This window comes from Manacus candei, unplaced genomic scaffold (assembly GCF_025592945.1).
Source record: "Manacus candei isolate 608988 ecotype Guabito, Panama unplaced genomic scaffold, ASM2559294v1 h1tg000010l, whole genome shotgun sequence".
Classification (NCBI taxonomy): domain Eukaryota; kingdom Metazoa; phylum Chordata; class Aves; order Passeriformes; family Pipridae; genus Manacus; species Manacus candei.
This window is the reverse complement of record NW_026138058.1, coordinates 7958365-7981893: the sequence shown is the minus strand read 5'-3', so window position 1 is coordinate 7981893 and position 23529 is coordinate 7958365. Positions and strand designations below refer to the sequence as shown.

Here is a 23529-nt window from a genome sequence, read left to right as displayed (position 1 = left end):
CAGCTTCAGGTGTTAATCACGTCACTCCGAATTGTAAAGGCTTCATCCAATACTTTATCACCAACTTGTGTTCACTGACCTAAATGACCACAATGCTGCCAGTGCACTGTTACTGAAATACTCGAATCCATTTCCAGGTCATTCAGAAACATCGTACGAAACGGATTCCAGTAGGATTCCACTTGCAACATTTCTGCATTTTTACCACTGATCACTGACTTTATCCCGTGACTTTTATGCAAGTCAATTGTTTTTCTACTCCAAGACAGAAAAATGCTTCTCTATTCCCACCTGCACCTCTTATAGATATGCACCTAAAGCCATCAAGTGGTTTTACCTCAGTGTACACTGTACACTCAGAATGTGTTGCTTGTCCATTACAAATCCTAACTTCTTGTTCAAATATCCCCATGTATACATACACTGACTCTCTTCAGAGTTGACTTGCCTCCTAAGTGCTCCATTTTGCTATTCATCCTTACCACTTCATTTGAGTTCCTATTATTAATGTGAAAAGTAATATTCAGAGTGAATTCCCAAGTTTACTATTCCATTTCAAGGAAGTTTTTTAAAGAAACCACAGTGAGCAAGTCAAAGATGCACTAAAATATTTTAACTATGCCTGTTTATGCCTCCTAAGTGCTTCTTGAAGTCTCCTTAACTAGGATAGATAAACATTGCTATTACCATTTCTTCTTTTAAAGTTAAATTCCCTTCTTGAGGTACAGAAGAGCACTGTGTTGAAAACTTCTGCCTTTTCTGCATCAACTCCCCCACCTATGTGGACTAAAACCTGTTTTACCTGAAATGGTTAAAAATAATACTTTCTTGTAGCTTACACTTCCTTTGCCAGACTTGATAATTTGATATCTGATGTAGTGCTCCCTTTTTCCTTGCAATTAATACTTAATTCTCCTTTCCTTCATTTTCTTGGAAACAAATTAATACTTGGGTGCTTCAGGATGCTGTATCAGATATTTATAAATGTATCTTTTTATCGAGTTTGCAGTTACTGCAGTACAGTCCCAAATCATACCTATTTTATAAACATTTTATTTGGCCAGTTCATTATTTACTTGGAACCACTGTGTCATACCTTAAATCTCCATCTAGTAACAACTACAAACTTGAGCGTGTGGTCTTTGCCAAGAATCTCTTCATTGCATAATATGTCCAGCTGACAAAACAAAGGCGACAGTTAATTCACAGGGACATGGTACATGAAACAACATATTTCAGATAATACTACAAATGTTTGACAATACTTTTTTATTTGAATATACTGTACCTTTTCATCTTGCATTTGCTCTGCAGACAAAAATAATACCAGGAAAGAAAAGATAACATCTGCTCTCAACATAAAGTGCTGAAAGACCATGTCTGTGCCTACCTAGGAATTACTGTGTGATCTGGACTTAACTGCTTGATTTACCTTCCCAAGCAATACTAATGCCCTTTCCTGAAAGCTTTACATGCTTTTAAAAAGGTCCAGTAAAATGAGCAAGGAGACAGAAATCTCAAAGACCACTGTTATTAACCATACTATGAAAATTTTTTTACCTTTTCTGGTATTTTGCCAGTCAGGCGGCATCATGAACTAAAAACAGGGAACATGCATGAAAACAGAAAATTCCACCAAGGTGGCTTATATCACAACACTTTACCACACAGCTCAGAAAGGCCTGAATGTGCATGCAGTCCACTTACCTGGCAGTAACTCAAACCTACAATAGCCTAAAGTAAGCAAACAAGCTTAAATCCTTCTACTTATCTACCTGTTGCTTGTTACCAGTACAGTAATTACACTATGATTTATGTACTCTTAAGAAGGTAGGAAGGGATAGCAAAGGAATAAACAGTATTCCTGAAAGCTTTTCCTTCAGTAAAAACCAAGTAGATTGTTAAATCACAGACTGGCAAAGTGCATTGGAGGGCTTAACTACCAATACCAAAAAAAAAAAAAAAACCAAAACATGCCCCTTTGAGCAATCATTGTAGCTATGCAGCTGCTGGGCTACAGCCAGGAGTCAACCATTTCCAAGCCAGTTGAGGATAAGACAGGATACACTGCTGTGTTTCAGGAAGACTGGCAGTGCTTGGGGGCATATTCCAATCAGTGTTGGTTTGAAGTGAACAGAAGCTAGGAAGGAAGGAAAAGTTACAGAGATGCAAATTCACTGTTGACAAGTCTGAGCAGAAAGATGTTGACACATTGGACTGGATAGCACATGAGTTGATTTGAATGAAAAGTCTTCAGTGATTCAGTGCAATAATATGGAATTCAGAGATGTCAAGCTGAGAGTCAACTGAGACATCCAGAGACTGTGACCAAGGCCTAGTAAAGTGGTAAACAGAGGCTGGTTTCATAGTTTGCCACTGTTAATTTTTGAATCTGATCTAGAAGAGCAGAGGATTGCCTTTCTGCACCTTTCACCATAAATTCTTCTGATGGTTTCAAGTATCCCCTGCAAAGGCAGGGAAAAGTAGGTGTCTGGTAACACTCTGGTTGTGGCAGGCAGCAACTTCAGTTGAGCTTCATTGGAGCACAGAAAGGAACAAAGTCTTTGTGGTGCTTTCTCTTAAGCTGGGCTTCAGTAGCATTAAAGTGGTTTTTTTTTCACTGCCTGACCCCTGCACAAAGTGTGAACTCTCTGAAAGGGTGGGGGTTATACCTAACTACAAAGCATTTTACCAGAGTCCATTTCAACACATGTGGAAGCACATAACCAAGCCTTTTAGCTCAACTATTTATAGATGGACATGAAAAGATGCACTGCAAACTAAGTGGCAAGTCCTGTACAGACCCAAGAAAGAACAAGAAAATGGCTATATAAAATAATTTGAGAAGCAGTGTATGCTTCTATTTTCTGAAAATAAAATCAGACTAAAAGACATTAATTTGCAAAGCAACAAACCCACCCCTTAAAAGCTTTCATATATGTAGATTTATTTTTAAAAATTAACATATTACCTCGTTAAAAGAAGAAAGGTTGAGTTTTTTGGCAATGAACTTCTTTAGATGCAAAACTGTTGCTTGTGCTGAGCAACGAATCCATTTTCGTTTCAATCCACGCAATTTGCTGCTATTGCACTCCAAGCAGATGCTTACCTTCAGGAAAAAGCAAACAATCAGGAGCTGGCTGGAATAATTTTCTGCAATCCCCATAATGTATTCCACATGCAGTTTTTATTAACACAATAAAGTCAAGAAGCACAGTACCAGTAGTCCTTAAACTGAAATGCCTTTAAAAAAAAAAAAAACAACAACATTTTCTAACATCTTGTAAGCTGAGTGATAAGCAGTAGACAAAAAAAGTTCAAGAAAGAATTTCTGATGTTGGAACAAGGCTGCTTCATCCCAAATTCATAGGTTGTCAGTAGTGCAAGAGGACCATATGTTAAAAGTTAGAGCAACATAAACGGTAAAAATGACCATTGACAATTTTAATAATTACTTCTAATACCTTATTTTTAATGCAACTGCTAAATTCGGTTTAAAGTAGAATTTTAACATGCTTAAATGAGAATTTAAACTTTAAAAAGAATAGATACAAATACTATTAAAAAATTTTCAAGTTCTAAATATTGCCCCCCCCAGGAGGGAGGGATAATATTTAGAAATTCTCATGTGCTTTCCCATCCAGTTATTCATTAATTAGTCTAACCTCTTTGTGATTATATACTTTATGCACTAAATGGATCTAGTGACAGGTACAATCCCTTTGAAAGTTCCCTTACGTGGTAGTTGAAAAGAAAATTAACCTAAGCTAGAGTTACTCTGAACACACATCGCAGGACAACATGAAAGGGATGCCTTGTTTATTCCAAAAGGAGTTTTCACCTTCAGACATGCTTTGTCTCCAAAACTTAACAGTGGGTTTCTGAGCTTTTATACTATTTTTAAGGTATAGGGTTAACACTGACTCAGTATTAGAGATTGAAAACAAGATAAATAAATAGTAAGTTACTAAAAGTGCTGCCAAGGAAACCTCCCTGTCCAACCATCCAAGACCCACTCTGGCAGTCATACTTGCATGACCTGAGCTGGGATGGAAGACCCTTTGCAGCTACACACCCCACACTGACACATTCAAGCCAGGTTTCCTTACCAGCCCAACCCCAGGTTTCCCATAGCAGAGTCTCAGATGTCCCAGTCCTTAAAATAATTTAATCTTGGTGGGTGCAGTAACTAAATAACAAAAGAACAACTGGAGTTGGTGCCTCCAAGGAGGGGCCCCTAACAAAGCAACCCCTGGGCTTTTATACCCTCACAGTCTAAGCACACCTAAGTCTGGGGGTCATTGGCTCCTGCTGTGTCTCAGTGTCTGGTCACCTGGCTGGGTCACAGGTCCCTTTGCTCAACCCTTTGTTAAGCAAAGGGCCAACAGTTCCTGGCCTGTTGCCTCGGGCTCCCACCCAGAGCTCAACCTTCAGCTCCCACTGCAGCTGCACACGGAGCTTACCGGTGCTGAATGTGTTCTTTAACAGCACAAAATGTTTAATTCATAATTACAGACACACATTCAGCTCAACGTATCACAGTAACACTGAGATACACTCTTTCAGAAGGTGAGGCAAATTACCTGGATTTGTTATGAAAGCTAATAAATACTTTGGAAACTCAAACAGTCAGAACTATCAAATCTTAATGCAAATGTCTTTAATGTATTCTTTGTTCCTTCCAAAACCCAAAGGTAAAAAACCTCAGGCTTACAAAAAAGCATTGGACAAACTGCACCTTATTGTATCAGAGAACAGAAAAAGCAGCCTGAAACAGTTATTTTCTTCTCTGTTAGATTACCAAAGTTAGCTTATCAAAGCACTACAGCTAAAACACAAGATAAAACTAGAGTCCTATAAGCTCACCTGTTCGTCACTTCGGTGGTAGTCATTATCTTCCTCCTGTTTTTCCTCTGAAGTTTCTTTATTTAAATTTTCATCTGCTTTAGTTTCACCTTAGATAAAAAACCCCAGACATATATGTTTTTTACATATATATATATATATATATATATATATAAAATTTTCATATATAAGACCCAGAAATACTCAGGAGCAGTTTATAATGCTAATACAATTAAAACAGCCCAGTTCAGGATTGCAATATGGAATAAACTTTGCCTTTCCCCTTATCAGCTTAGGTAAAACCAGCAGCCAACAGCCTGTCAACATCAAAGAGGGGAATACCTGTGGAGCACAACTTTCAGTTCCACAGTGAGCAGCCCAGCAACCAGGCAATTTCACAGTCCCCATGCAGGCACTGCTGTGGAGACCGACTGCCACAAGCCATGTGCCATGACCAGCTGAAAACAAAGACTGTGCACAAAAAAGGGACAAAGCAACAATTCTATGCTCACTGCATTCTTCACTGTTATGAAATAATTGTGACTGCAATACACTAACTAGGCATGCCTCCAACAGGTCTGTTCATCAATCTACTAGCCATCACCCAACAAAGACAGAGTAAATAAAGGACCATTTACCATTTCGATGAGAATCTAGGTGCTGTTTTGTGGAACATGTCTCCCCTTTGATGTCCCCTGGAACTTCCATGCCCAGTTTGTGATAAAACTCCCTTTGCTTTTTCATTTCCGCTGTTTAAAATTGCAAATATTAATCCCTGTAATAAAGTTCTAATGCAATATTTATGAAGTTATTCCAAATCCCTTCCCTCTAAAGGATCGCCAGCAAGTACTGGTGTTGTTATTATTTACTATCTTCTATCTCTGCTACTGTATCAAGTCACGCTTCAGCTTATTTTTCAGAGTTAGAATACCATAAGTCATTTGCATAGCTACTACTGTAGCATTCCTACTAGAATGAGATGGTATTTAAAATACTGTAGTTACTTTTGAATATCCACCCACAACATTTCAGTCAAACCACTGGTTTTGAATTTTTATTTATAGTTCTGATTTCCAATATCCTAAAAATAATTTTAAATAATCTATTTAATCCTACTGATGTTTGAAAATGTTCTGTTTTTTCAGCTTAAACTGATTAAAATCCTCTATCTAAATGAAAGTTTTAACACACATTAAGACAAAAAGATCACATTTCTATAAAGTACTTCTTTAGTTAAAACACATCTAGTGCCAAAGAGGATTACGAAAACACAAAATAAAGTTCCCTGATAAGGACTCACAGAATTGCAGAAACTAAAAGCTTTTCTGCCTTTTACCTCTGAGAATTCTAGAAAGCTTGCACAGCAGGTTTAAGTACACAGTTTAACAAAACCAAATCAGTTATGGTGTGCCAACACTCAAAAGATAAACAACTATTCCACTTTACATAATAGTGCTTTCGGAAGAAATATCCCATGTTGCCTCCCACCACCACCACCCTGAATTGCTGCTAGTACAGGTATGAAATGAATCATTAAAAATTACACAGATGAAAGAATATAGTTTTCCATTGTATTTTTCTTCAGTTGTCCTCCATTTTTCATCACTTGAAACTTTCTTTTATGTTAAAGAAGTATGTGCAAACTGACCTCCAGAAAAGGCCATGCCACAACTTACCTTCTTGGAGGCCTGGCACAAGTTTGTAAACAATATCTTGCATTGTTCTGTCATGACTAGCAAGAAGAAAAACAAAATCAAAAGCTTAAGTCAACCTTCTTGATTCAAAACATTTCTCGTTAAAAAGTTTAGGGTAAATTCACCTAAGACGAATTTCACTTCTCAAATCAAGACTTCTATCAAGCCAGAAAGGACAGTAACATAAAATAAATTATGAAAAAGTACAGTCTAAGACAAAAACCAAATGGAAGTTTGAGAAAGAATAGTCTGTGGAGGAAATCAACCCATGGGATATGACCCCCAACATCAAGACAAATATGTCACTAATAATCTCAAAATTCTTAGACAACTTTGAGGTAAACTCATTTTTATTACAAAATAACCAAGGACAGCCTATTTCTCACCCTTATAGACTCATCTCTACTAGGCTTCTCTAAAATGCATGAGAACAGTTGACAGAAAAAGACCACGACAATTAAATTTTACTTTGCTCTTAAAAGACAGCATTGTGACTGTGAGAAACATTGTGTAGCTAAGTAGCCTGTACAGGTAGTGTCGCTCAAATGAAAAAAAGATAATGATCCCACTGAAACTCGAGCAGTGGGACCAGTTAAGATTCTACACTTTAATTCCCAGCTCATCTAGATAAAATTCTGTTCTAGTCTAAAATAAGTCACTGTCTGAAAGAAATTAAGTATTATCCTAAATTCCAATTAATAACTTATCCTAAACTCCAATTAGTAACTATTATCAGAAGCATTTCAAGTGTCTGTCTTGGCTGCTGCAATGTCATTACCCCAAAACAGTTTGCAATATCAAACTCTGAGTCTGACTTAAACAGAAGAGGTTTACGAGAGCAGTCTCAGGCTTCTGGTCCCCTGACATGAGCACTTCAAAGTAGTGGAGATCAATGAACAAGTAAAGAAATGATGGCAGATCAACACATTTACAACCAGTAATTATTTTAAGTAGCACTACAAGAAGAATCAAAATACCAATAGTTCTTAATTCATTTCATTTCAACCAGTAGCAATCCCATTTGCACAGGCTGGGATTATTAAGTGCCACAAGCGCCAGGTATGGATTGCAGACACATCACCAGAAATGTTTCAACAAAAATAAGTAAATAAGACATCACTAACAGATCAGAGGTGAGAATTTGGGGGTTGGAACCAGATGAACTAGACGATCTTTGGTGATCATTTTTTTTTACCTAGATGAACTATATGATCTTCAAGGTCCCTTACAACCCAACTTTATGATTCTATTTAACAGCATTAAGAAATGTGAAAAAGGAGATGCATTTGGTTTACCTATTTTCCAGACACAGGGAGATGAATAGAGGAGCTACATTTTAAGATAGCTTGTGAAACTCCTGTCAATTCTTTATTTAAAAGGATTCCATAAATATATCCAAAAGTATTCTGGACAAAGCCTGTTTCAGTTTTGAAGGGGCAATATTTTACAACTAGTTCAAGCAGCACTTGAAGCATATTCAACAACCAAGTAACAAATTGCTTTGTAGGTATTCTCAATTTGATGTTGTTTCCTGGTCCCTTTTTGCACAGGAAACAGGCAATGGTATATTCTTGTGGTATTACAGAAGACAAATGTTGTCTTACATGTAATTTATTCATTTTTGCCTATTTTCACCTACTTGTCCCTTTAATTATACACTCATACAAAATATTATCAGTGTATCTCAGTGTACACCATTATTCTTCAACTCCAGAGGCTCCTGAATGAGGATGAGCTTAAGCCATGTAAGTGTGTATAAAACATTGATAGTTTTCTGTGAAGGTGCAACCCTACTCCCTTGCTATAAGCATTGCTTCAGAAATTGTTACAGAACTGAGAAAGGCACATGGGAAAAATGCTACTAACAAATGCAAACTCTTTATAAAGGTAGATAAAACACAACTTGATGTGCAATAGCTAATGCAAACATACTGTCACAACTATTTTCATCAGCAAGAGTTACTATACTGCAGTAAAATGAAAAGAAAGCACTCAAGGAAAAGAAAAACTAACAAAAAGACTTGGTAAAATAAGAACGAAACTGGTGAAAAATACTAAATTCGTATTAGAGATCAAAACAGAACAAAGGACAAGGTCATCCATTCTAGAGATTAATGACCTGGTCTAATATTTTTGCTGCCATACTGCTGCCTTAAACAATGCAGAAGGTTCTTGGAATGCACGGATGGTAACTTCCTTCTCCAAGCAATAAAGAAGCCAACAAGGAGAGATGTTACCCCGGACCTTGTTCTCACCAACACGGAGAGGCTGGTGGGGAATATGAAGCCTAAGGCCAGTGTGGGCTGCAGTGACCATGAAATGTTGGAGTTTGACACCCTTAGGGGAGTGAGGAGGGTGCACAGCAAGCTCACTACCCTGGGGTTCACAAGAGCCAACTCTGGCCTCTTCAGGGATCTGCTTGGTAGGGTACCATGAGAAAAGGCCCCGGAGGGAAGAGGGGCTCAAGAACACTGGTTGATATTCAAGGATCATCTCCTCCAAGCTCAGGAGTGATGTAGCCCAACCAAGAAGAAGTCAGGAAAAAATGCCAGGAGATTTTCATGGATGAACAAGGAACCCCTGGACAAACACAAACATACGAAGAAAGCCTGCAGAGGGTAGAAGTAAGGACAAATAGCCTGGGAGGAGTACAGAGAAACTGTCCAAGCAGCCACAGATAACATTAGGAGAGCTAAAGCTGTGACAGAATTAATTCTGGCCAGAGACATCAAGGGCAACAAGAAATGTGGGCTCTTTCTGGCAGTAAGTAGGAGACCTGGTTACCTGGGATGCGGAGAAAGGTAAAGTTACTCAATGACTTTTTTTGCTCCAGTCTTCATCATTAAGTGCTCCAGCCACACTGCCCAAGGTGCAGATGGCAAAGGCAGAGACTGGGAGAATGAAGAATGACCCACTGTAGAAGACCAGGTTCAAGACCATCTATGGAATCAGAAGTCCAGGGGACCTGATGGGTCCTCAGGGGACTGCTGAGGAAGTAGCTAAGCCACTGTCCACTGTATTTGAGAAGTTGTGGCAGTCCAGTAAGTTTCCCACTGAAAGTAAAAGAGGAAATGCAACCCAATTCATAAAAAGGGAAATAAGTAAGACCTGGGGAATTATCAGCCAGTCAGTCTCACCTCAGTGCCCAGCAAGATCATGAAGCAGATCTCCTGTAAACTATGCAAACACACATGGAAAATAAGGACGTGATTGGCAACAGCCAACAAGGCTTTCCCTAAGGGCAAATCATGTCTGACAAATTTGGCCTTCTATGATGGGGTTACAGAGGTGGTGGATGAGGAAAGAGTGACTGACGTCGTTTTCCTGGACTTGTGCAAAACATTTGACACTGTCCTGAATGACATCCTTGTCTTTACACTGCAGAGACATGGATTTGACAGATGGAGCACTTGGTGGATAAGGAATTGCCTGGATAGTCACACTCAAGAGAGCTGTGATCAATGTCTCAAAATCCAAGAGAAGACCAGTGACAAGTGGTGTTCCTCAGGGTCAGTAATGCCACCGGTGCTGTTTGTCAGCAAAATGGACAGTGGGATCGAGTGCACCCTTAGCAAGTTTTCCAAAAACACCAAGTGCAGTGGAATGGTCAAGAACATTGGAGGGAAGGGATGCCATTCAGGCTTAGAAGGTGGGTCCATGTGAAGCTCATGAAATTCAACAAGGTCAAGTGGCACCTGGGTGCTGGCAAACCCAAGCACAAATACAGGCTGGGCAGAGAATGGATTGAGAACAGGCCTGAGGATAACAACTTGGGGGTGCTGGCGGATGAGAAACTCATCCTGACCCAACAGTGTGGGCTTCCAGCCCACAAAGCCTACTGCATCCTGGGCTGTATCAAAAAAAATTTGGCCAGCAGGTCGAAAGAGGTGATTCTGCCCCTCTACTCTGCTCTCACGAGACCCTGCGTTGGGGTTCTGCATTCAGCTGTGGGGCCCTCGGAATACAAAGGACGTGGGCCTGTTGGAGCGAGTCCAGAGCAGGGTCATGAAAATGATGAGAGGGATGGACCTCCTCTCCTGTGAAGACAAGCTGAGAGAGCTGGGGATTACAGAGCTGGACAAAGAAGGTTCCAGGGAGAACTTAGAGCAGCTTTTGAGTACCTGAATGGAGCCTACAAGAGAGCTGAAGAGGGACTTTTTACAAGGCCACGTAGTGACAGGACAAGGGGGAATGGTTTTAAACTGAAAGAGGGAAGGTGTAGATTAGATAATAAATAGAAATTCTTCACCATGAGAGTGTGAGCCACTGGAATAGGTTACAGAGAGAAGCTGTGGATGCCCCACCCCTGGAAGTGTTCAGCCCAGGCTCTATGGAACTTTGAGTAACCTGCCCATAGCAGGGAACTACATGACTTCTAAGGCCCCTTCCAATCTGACCCATTCTATGATGATTTTATGATATTCTTACCTGTTCCTATGACCTAACAGACCTTTGAAAGATTAACTGAATGACAGTGATGAAAATTATTTCTCTCATTACTGTGAGACACGGAAAAGCACTGTTCAACTAAGAATAATTATTGAGGATTTTGTAAAAGTGTAATTTCTACAAACGTTTCATACATGTAACTTTTACAACCCAAGCATACAAAATGTGGAACGACTAAATCTTATTAAAATCACACAGAAATTAAACAGTGAAGTGCATACTTTGCTTGTTTTTAACTCTAGAAGAAGCTGCCATGCTAAGGAGTTGCAAATTCATAGCAAGTTTGATCCTGTATCTCCTCAATCACCTTCAAACTTCCTTTTAAATGTTTAATATGATGATAAGCAAGAAAGAAAATCTGGGAAAATCTGTATTAAAGGGGATGAACCAGTTTAGAGTGAAACTACTTGCCCTTCTGCTTTTATACTTACCCAATATACTGTAATGGGTGGCTCTGATGTATAACAATTCTACAGGTTGGACAAGTGTTGTTTTCCTCCAAATATTTCACTAGGCAGCTTCTACAGACTGATAACAAAGACATTCACAATTAAAAAGTAATAAAAGTAGCATAATAAAAGTTTGTTTTTCTAAAGTCACAGAAATGCAATAACGTAAGATCCCACCCTTAAAATTTACTAGAGCAATTTCTAGCAGCTCAACATTCAGTTTGCATGACCAACATTACAGGAACTGTACACCATTAAGATACTAAGCATATTTGCTTTAACCAAGGTCACATATGGAACAAACATGTGTGGTGGCAATGAACCCGACGCAAAAAAAATATTCCAAAGCTGAGTACTTTTCTAAGAGAACAGAAAACATTCAGAATATGGATAACCAGGTGTTATTTTACTCCTAACTTTCACAGAGTAGACTACAGCTAAGCTTCCACCAGAAAAAAAAAAATTACATTCACAGACCTTCAGTATTAGTAAAATGCCTGGGAAGGAGCTGCCAAAGTAGTCATTCATTATAAAGCTGCATGCTTCCAGAACTGTTTCCATATGTATACATGCAATCACTCGTATCTCTTTCACAGGGAACTATCTACACTCCACTCTCTTCTGTCCTGCCCAAAAACAGTACCCATAAAATACACTACTACATGATAACCTGACTCACTTGAGGTTACAACTCGTAAGTTAGAGGGGAAAAAATCCCAGAGGAATAGCTTTTTCTTGAAGAGTAGCAGCTCATGTAGTCTTGATATTAATGCACTTATCACATAAAATGAAAGAACTTCTGTAGCTACAGTGCCACCTACCTCCCAAACAAGATAACAGCACAACTAAATAACACCTATTAATACCAAAAAAAAGAAAAAAAAAAAGTAACAGCAGATGAAGCATTTTAAGTTTGGACTGTGCTTTGTATTTACACACCTGGGATGGCAGCACTGCGGCTGGCAGAGGTCTGACAAAGCCTCACAGCTTTGCACACTACACACAGATGCTGCAGAGCAGCTTGTTCCAGTGGAGTGCCAAAGCAGTAGATCCGTTCGCAAAAGCGAAGCCAAACCTCAGTCTTACCAAGTTGACGAAAGCAGAATCTGACAGTGGGAGCAGGGACAGATATTCTGGAAAGAGTATGGGGATGTTGCTGGCTTGTGCACGAATGGGGTCAGGAAGGCCAAATCACAGCTGAAGATGAATTTGGCAAGGGACACGAGGAGTAAGAAGGTCTTTCATAGGTACGTCAGTCAGAAAAAGAAGGTCAAAGAATGTGTGGTTCCCAGATAAACATGACTGGCAAATCAGTAACAATGGATGAGGAGAAGGCCGAGGTACTCAACTGTTTTGTCTCACTCTTCCCCGGCAACCTCTCTTCCCACACCTCTTGCATGGATGGGGGAGTAAAGTCCCTTCCACTGTAAGGGAAGATCAGGTTCGTGAACACCTGAGGAGCCTGAATACAGATAAATCTATGGGACCTTATGAGATGTCTCCCAGAGTCTTGAGGGAGCTGGCTGATGTAGTTGCCAAGCCACTCACAGCGACAGTCATGACGGAGATAGTCAGGTGAAGTCCCTGGTGACTCGGAAAAGGGAAACAGTGCACCCATTTTTAGGAAGTAGCAGAAAGGAAGGACGACCTGGGAAACTACCAGCCTGTAAGCCTCACCTCTGAGCCTGAGAAGATCACAGGACAAATCCTCCTAGAAGCAGTGCTAAGGTACAGAGAGGGCAGGGGAAGTGCTTTGGGACAGCCAGCACGGCTTCACCAACAGCAAGTCCTGCCTGGCCAATCTGGCGGCCTTCTATGATGGAGTTACTGCATCAGTGGACAAGGGAAGAGCTACAAATGTCATCTATCTGGACTTCTGCAGTGACCCTTGACAAGGTCCTCCACAATATCCTTCTCTTTAAATCAGAGAGACGGGAATTTAATGAATGAATTATTCAGTGGATAAGGAATTGGCCGAATTCAGTTTTAAGAAATTTGGCCCTGTCCATCCAGAGGGCTGGCCTTGGTCCTCCAAATGAGTCTCTCCAAGGGACTCAAGAACTTCATTTACTACTGAAGAGACTCTGAATGGCTAAAGGTCAAAACATTAGAGAAAAATGAAAAAGGAAAGAAAACCGTGCAGTTCTGAGTAGAACAGAATGAAAACCTCAGAGTGGTGTAACTCTGAAGAGAGTTCACTATCTCAACAGGCACGGAAATTTCATGATAGATTTTGGAAGGCTGCTTTTCCAGGAACATATGTTATTAGCATCACCATGCACAACACAAACAGTGCCAATATGTATGAAGTTTTTTTACACAGACAGGGTTGTGTGCTTTTCTCACAAAACTGTAATTCTACAACACACAGTGAAACACTATTCAGAAAACATCGACTTTCAAAATAAGAGAGGTACAAGCCAAAAAAAACCCAAAAAAGCAGCAGCAGAAGGTAGTAAGGTGCATTCCCTGGTTTTGGAAGCAAGCAGTGTAGCACTGTGGATCAATCTACAAATTTCTTCCATAAGCAAATGTAAGAAATGGTGCAGACGATGTCAGCTGAGGGGTATTTATAGCATTTTGGTTTATTTTAAAGAACAATGAAAAATGACCCCCTAGCTCTGTGTCAGCCATGTTAACTTGCTATAATACTGGTTTTGTATGTAGTCTTCTTAATAGCAGCAATAAAGAAATTCTGGCAAAACTAATCTAGTTTTAAACTAAACTAGTTTTCTAGTTTAATCTAGAAAACAGCACTATGGAAATTAGGATGTGAAACAAATGCAGAAGGGACACAACACACTGATTGCTGCATCCAGCTCTGGGGCTCCCAGCATAAGGAAGGATATGGACCTCTTGGAGCAAGTCCAGAGGAGGGCCATAAAGTTGATCACAGAGATGGAGCACCTCTCCTAAAAGACAAGCTGAGAGAGTTGGGGTTGTTCAGCCTGGAGAACAGAAGGCTCTGGAAGCAGCCTTCCAACACCTGAAGGGGGGCTACAAGAGAGCTGGAGAGGGATGTTTTACACGGACATGTTCTGATAGGATAAGTAGGAATGGCTCTAAATTGAAGGAGGATAGATATTAGAAAGACATTTTCACTGTCAGGGTAGTGAGGCACTGGAACAGGCTGCCAAAAGAAGCTGTGGATGTCTCATCCCTGGAAGCATTCAAGGCCATGTTAGATAGGCTTTGATGATAGGCAACATGATCCAGTAGATTGGAATTAGTTTCAAGAACCTTTCTTTGGTTCTTGGAATCATAGAATGAACCGTTCTATGATCCTATGACCCCATAAGGACACCCAAACCAACACAAAATGTGACAAGAACAACGAACTCATTAAAGCTGATGAACAGAGCTTCTAAATGGAATATAATAAAAAACGTAATCATTGACCAATCATGAGCACTGTATTTCCCCTTTTTTAGACATATTAAGTGAAGAATAAGTCTACTGAAACTTTTCATTTTATGATGAAGACACTGTCACCAAATAATTCCCTTCCAAGAAAATTTAGCACTGTAAGTCATTCAGACAATTCAACAACATATCAGCTTTGTGACACAGTAATTTTAAAACATGAGATGCTCTGCAAGCCTCTAGGCCATACGTCACTGACATGAAATCAGAAATTTACAAAGTAACCTAACAACAAACACCTATCCTATCCCAGTATTTTGGAATACAAGCTTATTTCTAGGGTACAACACAAAATACTATTCTTTATCCAGAAACTACAGCTGCTTTCTGCAGAGGAACAGGAGAGTGAGAGACACTGTGAAGGCTCCATGTAGAGAACACATGCTATGTGAACTGTGACAGAAAAGTAGGTATTCCACATTCCTTTAGCAGGAAGAGAGACTGCATTTGTAAATGCTTACATTACCACTAATTGTGTATGGCTTCAAGTTTGTGCAATACAGCTTTAATGTTCCCTTCATTTGCTTTGATAAAGAAGCAAATAATCTGTTAAAGAAAAGCAGTGTCTAGCAAAGCACAAACTACTCTGGATGATGCACAACAGATTTTTTAAATTTCACCTCAAAAGCACTACAACATGTTGCATATCAAGTTAAAAAAAAAAAAAAGGCAACTTTAACTTAATTATACTTCTACTTACAAGTATGTAAGCATTCTGTTACAGTAGTAGCATCAATCAGGTATCCATTGCACAGACGACAGGTTATATGGGCATTAATGTCCCAAAGCTTAATCTTTCTCGTTAGCATCTTTGGTGCCTGCAGAAAAGACACGTCATAAAGTAACACAGTTGTAGTGACAAGGCAAAAGTTACTTGAGAATAAACAATCAGCTATCATTAACCCTGAAGCTTTTATACAACTTTACACTTATGTAACTTACGTGCGTGTACACACACACTCACACAATGACAGCACTAACTTTCATGTCACTTCACAGAAATGAAACAATGTAAACCCCACGCTATTTTGCAGGTCAGTATTTCAACAGCATAGAAAACGGTGCTATTGATAAGTTCCTTTACCAACCAAGGGACCTGGATTTAAGGTGAAACCCTATTATTCTTAAGTAACTTAAGTCATCACGTTCAGTCTTGTAATAGTGAAAAACTCACAAAAACATGGGGAGAGAAAATCCTCAAAGCAATTTCAGAATCAAAAGTGTTTTGACAACTGAAAAGTCAAAATAACTAGGTCTGATTTGGCATATTATATTTAACCACACTTTTAAGTGTTTGCCTTGTGTCAGTACGGTTAGACCACAATTTTGAATCTGTCTCTCAATAATGGATCTGAAAAGTTAACCTTTTGAAATTCCTTTATTTAAACACAAGTAAATTAAAAGTTACATTGCAGATTAAAATAATTTCATTGGCAGAGCTGCAGTTTATTGTACTAAGAAACTGGAATTAGACAGTTTTCATTTCTTTTGAGCGTGGGATGGTATAATCACCTTCAAAAGGAAGAAATATCAGACATTAAAAATGAAACAGCTCATTTAACTTTTTTTTGCAGCAATTTCAATTGCTTATCGAGAAAAAAACCACATAAAGCCCATGTCTTAATAAATAAACTCTTATCTTTTAAACACAGCTATGTTTTTTAAAATATGCTGAACATTGTACTGTTACTAGAATGTTGGCAGCATTCTAGTTAATTAACAGACCAGGCTAAACTTGCTTACAAGCTACTATCTCTGGTTCCCACACTGCAGAATTCACCAAATTACACTGTTTTCCATTAAACTGATTTTACTGTCCCTGAGTCACAAATACTGGTTTTCATCTAGCTTAGTTTGGAAAACATTTCAGAATTCAAATGGTAACACATGTTCCCCAAATTTCACATGGAAATATTGTAACAAGATTGTTTGATCTTTGTCATCTTCATTTTCTATGTTTTATTCTATGTTCAGTGAAGTGGTACTAAGCAAAAAGAACTGTCAAAAGGAAACTTCCACACCAATCTGCTGAAAAGTACCTTATATTCCACTCTAAACTATGGGAAAGCATATCCAACACCCACACGTTCAAATCTGCATTGTCCTATACAAAAAAGACTAGGAAGACTTCCAGTTCTCATGGCTAAGAACAAGTGATGGGGAAAAAAAAAAATCAAACTTATTTTATGGTATTTGAGATTTATTTATTAAGTTAGTGACTAGTTATTACAGAAGAATGAAAGAGCAGCATGGTTTTGCAGCATACAAAATAGGTCAGGATTTATGCTTGGAAACTGAATTACTTCTCTAAATTGTATTCTATAGATTTATTTCTAACCATCTGAAAACCAGACACATATTAAATCCTTGCAAGTTAGTGCATGAGGTCACCAGGTAAAAGCTACTGGATGAGGCAGGTACCTTTCTGTGGCACAGATGAAGAGCCTTCAACTCTTTTAAAACAGTTCTGAAGATGGCTTAAAACCACCAGTTAAACAAAAAGTCAGCAACATTAGAAAACACAATCCATGACAAGCAAATGAGAAATTAACCTTCATGGATACTTAAAAAGGCTGAATTAATAGAACTCTAGTTACTTCTGTAGGCACGAATTCAGAAGAAAATGTTCAGGATCACAACAGACTGAATCCAAACACTAAGGCAGAAGAGCCAAAGATACTACAGTGAAATGTGAAACAGGGAAATTATTTATTTTCTAGAAAAAGCATGACAATTTTTCCTCATTATAGTAGACACAAGCACTGCCACTAGAAGAACCATCAACAAATAAAAACCAGTTCAGATGGGGTATGATATTATGAGAACAGTGAATGAACCACACGATGAAGAAGATAAAAATAATACAAAATAGTAATAAACCCCATTGTGCCAGAAAAAGAAAAAAAGCTAGCAAGGATAATACACATTTCACCAACTGAATGGGATTTTTCCAGTACATTTTGGTACTGAAAAAATTAATGTCTTCTAGAACACCTAGAGCAAGCCTGTCAAATCAACCTTATGAAAATGTCATACACCTTTCAAAAAGGACAGAAAAGCCCTCTCCTTATATGTTTAAAGAACAGAAAATGAGAACTATTGGAAGAAGCAACACAAAGGGAACAGGTTTTTCCAGAGCAGAAGACACTACAGTTTCAAAACATGATAAAACCTACAGTAGGAGATTTCTCCAGAAGCCTGTCCCACGCTACTGTGTTGCAGCTGCTAAAACATGAGAAGGATCTCTTCTCTGCTCATGCAGAGGTCCAACATGGTAGCTTCAACACAGCTTGAATCTCCAACAAGCAATTCAACTTTTTAAGGTCTGTAAGCAAACTGTCAGTGTCAGACTTTGTTTTAGCCTGCATCTTGTGCAGTTGTGACCCACGCCCTTTAGTCTTAAGAAAAAGAAGACAATTAGAATGTCTCACTTGCTTTTCCAAACAGTTACCTGTTACAACAGGACTTGTTAAAAATTAAAAAATTAAAAAAAATAAAACTTAAAAAACCCCAAATCAGACTAGTTCGTATGTATACAGAAAGGCAGAGATAAGCTCACAACAAACTGGTGTATTACCAAGATGTCTGTTCAGTTAGACAGTATACTTAAATACTCATACTCTGCAGAAAACTTGTTGCTTTCTAGAGGGAAACACAAAAAAAGTTTTAGCAGAACTAATGAAATATATAAAGAAAGAATAGAAAGACTAATGTTACAGCCCCATATAAGAAATTAAATTCATTAATCACAGCAACAAATTGAAACCATAAAGTAATTCCACATTATGCAAAGTAATTCCACATTTATCACCTGCCCGTTCTGTATCACTTCAGAGGAAATGGAATGTAATTGCAAACTTCACCACCAACTATTTTTTTTCTCATTATTATTGCATTTGAAAATTATACGCAGTCATACTATGAAATGCAAAGCTAAGTTACCATTCACAGAGCTTAAGAAGAAACTCTCCATGTGGGTAGATGGCTAATACAGGATGTCTTTCATGTTCCTGTCTGGACCAGACCAACTATCTGCCCAGATATTCTATTTGAACCACATATCTGCTCTTGGGAAGGAGTCCCAACATTCCCATGTTCCTACAACCTACTGCCAAACAAAAGTTAAATGCCACTTTTATCATATAAGACAGCCAAGTTCTTATCGCCCCACCAAAAAAATCCCACACCAAACATTCATTTCAGGTAACCATATACACTCTAAAGGACACTGCTGTAGGGGGAAAAAACAGGGATTAGATTTGGAGATTAGAAGCAAGTAGAAGTCACAAAGAACTTCCAAGACATGAATGCTGACAAGTATATCATAAATGATACGTCAAGTCCTATTTCTATGTCATCTTAACTCCATCTTAACTGTTTTACAGACGTTATTTCAACATTATTAGTACAATAATGAATTAAAAAAATATTTATTAAATATTTTTAGACTTTACATCAGTCCAATCACCCTGAAAATGTCAGTTGAAATACTGAGTTTATCAAACAAGCAACTAAAAACCTACTTACTTTTTTTTTAACTGCTGGCCTCCCAGGAATACGAGAAGACCTCTCTCTCGAGAAAAATCTCAGTATCCTTCAGACGTCTCAGCATCTGTTTTTGTTATTTAGGTAGCACTCTCAAGGAGCTACTTTTACTATATTAACATGTAATAACATAAAGAAAGAAAGAAAAGCATGTTTACCAGGTACTGGATTCCTCTGAACAACTGTGAATGAAGTGACATCCTTCTGCTTAGACTACTGACAGCTTCTGCACATGCAATTAATCCATATCAGTAATCTCATACAAATTAGAACAAAACAGCAAGACTACACAACAACCAAAACATCAAGTTTGACTAAGAACCACCCAACCTACTTTTCTGTTTTCTAGACAAATACACATCTCCCTTAAACACTTTCCCTTTGAAAACGGGAATGAGATTTTTTTCAAATCTGAACTCCAGGTGGTCTCCACAGAACTCATCTTCCCATTTCTCAAGTAGTGACATGCTGAAAAGAAAGCTGAAAATGAATGCATAAGCTTCCGAAACAAGTAATCTAACCCCAAACAGAAAAACAATAAAAGTCCAGAAGTCCACCTCTGAACACACATTCCCAAGCAACCTTGTAGCTTAAGAGCATGAACTGTTCAGGCATATGGATAAGGCCTCGAGCCACCTGGTCTGACCTCAGCTTACTCTGCTTTAACCAACTGGATTACACAGAATAACCTGAGCTGGAAGAGACCCACAAGGATCATCAAATCCAACTCCTGGCCCTGCACAGGACATCCCCAACAATCCCACCATGTGTCTGAGAGCATTGTCCAAATTCTTCTTGAACTCTGTCAGGCTTGGTGCCGTAACCACTTCCCTGGGGAGCCTGTTCCAGTGCTCGACCACCCTCTCTGGGTGAAGAACCTTTCCCCAGTATCTAACCTGAATGTCCCCTGACACGGCTTCATGCCTCAGGTCCTGCTGCTTGTTACCAGACATGATCTCCTGATGTCTTTTCCAACCTGAATTATTGTATGAACCTATAAACTCACTACACTATCACACTACCTCAGCCTATCCATGTCATATATAAGCTGAACTTGTACTATTTTGACTATCTCAACTGTTTCCCAGTCATAATCACAGAGACATCAGATCAATGAAGTCAGTATGACCTCAACATCTAAAATTGGTTGCTTTAAAAAGAAAACTCACAGAATCAGGCTCATGTTAAAGTCACACACACATTAGCTTGAAGGAATAACAGGAGGAGATGGCAAGTTTACTTTTCCAAAGCACGAGCTAGGCTGATGTCTTCTTCCCCAAAAATTTTTTACAAAACCAAAACAAAAATGCATCCCCAAATTGAGACTTCCTTTTTAACAGAGACTTTATGAACTCACTAGGCTGTGCAGGATTTAGTATGAATAGCAAGCCTCTAGAACAGACTATTTGAACCTGCCATTAAACCTCCATGGCTGTTAGTGGACAACAGAAATGTCAGACCTTGATTTAGTTTTTAGAGAGTCAAAGTCAGGAAAGGAAAATCTGTATGACACAGAATCCCATGAGTTCTGAACAGATTTACCTGCTCAAATAGTAACCTACAACAGCAAGCAATCTCCAACTTGTAAGAACTGCAGATAACTTTGAGACTAAAATCACTGACTGAACAGTGACATTTGATAAAAAAAACTTAAGAGTCTTACTCTATACGTAGCCAACAAGTGAACATTTGAGCCAAAGCACAATCCTTCTCCCTCAAAACAGGTTGTGGAATAGGAAGAAGTTGTTCCTCAATTCTATAATCACAAAACATTTCTCAACTCAACAAATGCTGCTTAAAAATGCCCAACCAACCAAAAAAAAAAGCCCACCCCAAAAAAGACACACCACAACACAACAAAACATAGAAACCTGAGCCTCAACTGTTTTTCCAGAAAATGTAAAGTGCAAAAAAAGCATCCCATCAGCAGGTTACATAAATTCACAGGATGATGCCATGGATGTAATGGAGTAACCTCTCCAAGCTGCTCTAATTCAGCCTTTTACTTAAAGCAAGACCACATAAATTGAGTTACTGTGGACATACTCCCACTCCACTCAAAAAACCTTCAAGAAAGGAAACTCCACAGCCTCTCTGGGCAACCTGTTCCAGGGTCTGACCACCCTCATTGGCACGAATGCTCCTACTGTCTCATAGAAATGTCCTGCATTGCAACTTGGTACAATGCCTCTCATCCTACAAGAGTGCACCTCCAGGAACAGGGTAGCACCATCATCCTGATTTCCATCCACAGGCTGTCTTGAAAAGAGCAGTAATAAAGTCTTCCCTGACTCTTAGCACCTCTTTCTTTAGGAGTTTGTAAATACTGCACAAAACCCAGTAACACCAAAATCTCAGTCAATAGCTGAAGAGCCACTTTTAACCCAAGTTGTTAGCACTTCATCCTGGGAACTGTTTTGAGTCAGAAAAAAACGAATCAGCACTGTACTGCTCTTTAGAGAAGCTAGAACCCTTCTTAAGTGTCTAAAAAAGAATTAAGAGGGCCTGTTTAAAATAAATAAATGAAAAGGGGAGCCTTTTCTAAGATCTGCCACTTAGGAACCCTGAAACAGATGGCAGACCTAGTAGAAGAATTCCATTTTGAAGAGATTGTTTTCTTAACAGCTGCCAAGCAACAAATTACTCAGAAGCAATATACCAACAATGGAGAGAGAAGAGGTAGTTTCCTTAAGTGCTGGAACATGAAATCCCAAAAAACAACAGAAAATGTTCCAAACATTCAGCTAGTATGAAAAAAAAAATCATAATTTGCAAAAATACTAGTATTTCTTCATATTGGTTCCAGCTGACACTATTTTAAACCACACTGCTGGCATGGTGTCAGCTTCTTACTGTCTGCTGAGTCTTATATTACACTGAAGGGAAGTGGGTGAAGACAACTACAAAAGCATGTGGAATATATTCCCAATTAAAAAACAAGCGAACAAAAAAATCCACACACAGAGTCAGGAGAGGCTGGGAGGGATATGCACACATCAGAAAGTCAACTCATTTTGTTCATGCTTCATCCACTTCATCCACTAAGGCAGTTATCAAGATTATCAAGCAAAAAGTAATGTATTCCAGGTCTCTCTACTAAAATCGTGTCACCACTAAGACAACCCTGCATATCTCTGTACAAGCTTTCACCTTTCAGACAGATTTCAGCGCTGAAAACTATTATTCATGCAAGATTACAGAGAGGACCAGCAGAGGGACTCCTCAAAAGTATGGCCTTATCATTTATATAGACACTAGTCTGGAATATTTTGGCCTACATGAGGCATACCTCTTAAAACAGCATTTCTTTTCAGAGTCTGCCATCCAGAGACCTGAAAAGACAGAAAAATAGTCTGAAAGTTAACATCCAAAATTCCTCAAAATAAAGCTGCCACAAAGAAATATTTAGCTCACTAAATTCACCTAAAAGTATTTAGGTATCTATATTAATTTAAGGTAAAAGTGGGGCAGAGGCATTTGTGAGCAAGAAAAGGGGAAAAAGACTGTCAAAATTATATCCTCAGGGGAAAAAAAGGGAGAAAAGAGATACAGTCTCCTATGAAAGAACACACTTAGACAAGGAAAAATCACTCAAAAAACTAAGGAATCCTGTCACCATGTGATTGCAAAATGAAAAGAAATTACTTATCTTCACAAATGACAGGGAAAATAACTAAATAAATAAGCAGAAACTTTGAAGTACAACTTATGGACTAGACAGTGATTAGTCTGCAAGAAAAGAAAATATTTTGGATTGAAAATCCACAGCCAGATGAGCAGTATTCTTAGTTTTCAAGCTATATTTGCAAGTAATCTGCTCTTTGTACTTTAATCTTCAAAAAATACTTTCAAAAAATAATTTGTGTTTCCAGAATCTCTAGACATTTTGCAGAATAAAATTATATTTTTAAAAAAATAGTTAAAAGAACACCTTCCTCCCCTGGCTAAAGGTGACACAATCTCACATGAATAGGTAAGTTTGACAGAAGAAGAAATTTTTCTTATTGATTCATTACAGGGAACGTTCAGATGTTACAGAAACAGGTAAAGAGTACTACCAGTTTCATCTTCCTGCTCCAAAAAATCAAAGGTATATCCCGTAGTTACTGATTTTGCTGTTATAC

General features: G+C 38.6%; 1 protein-coding gene across 4 annotated transcripts in view; it reads right to left on the bottom strand.

The window, feature by feature from the left end:
* PCGF3 (polycomb group ring finger 3) overlaps positions 1-23529 on the bottom strand; it is a 54747-nt gene that overhangs the window by 6103 nt on the left and 25115 nt on the right. The window contains exons 2-10 of one of the 4 annotated variants that reach the window (XM_051777525.1): positions 22695-22737; positions 19388-19515; positions 15561-15678; positions 11420-11516; positions 6522-6577; positions 5484-5594; positions 4867-4955; positions 2972-3109; positions 1097-1177 (exon numbers count right to left, since the gene is read on the bottom strand). In XM_051777525.1, the coding sequence (XP_051633485.1) occupies positions 1097-1177; positions 2972-3109; positions 4867-4955; positions 5484-5594; positions 6522-6577; positions 11420-11516; positions 15561-15669 (681 nt within the window). In that variant the 5' untranslated portion in view covers positions 15670-15678; positions 19388-19515; positions 22695-22737. Of the gene's footprint in view, positions 1-1096; positions 1178-2971; positions 3110-4866; positions 4956-5483; positions 5595-6521; positions 6578-11419; positions 11517-15560; positions 15679-19387; positions 19516-22694; positions 22738-23529 lie in introns of those variants that run through there. The other 3 variants (XM_051777524.1, XM_051777527.1, XM_051777526.1) reach the window with 3 other exon arrangements.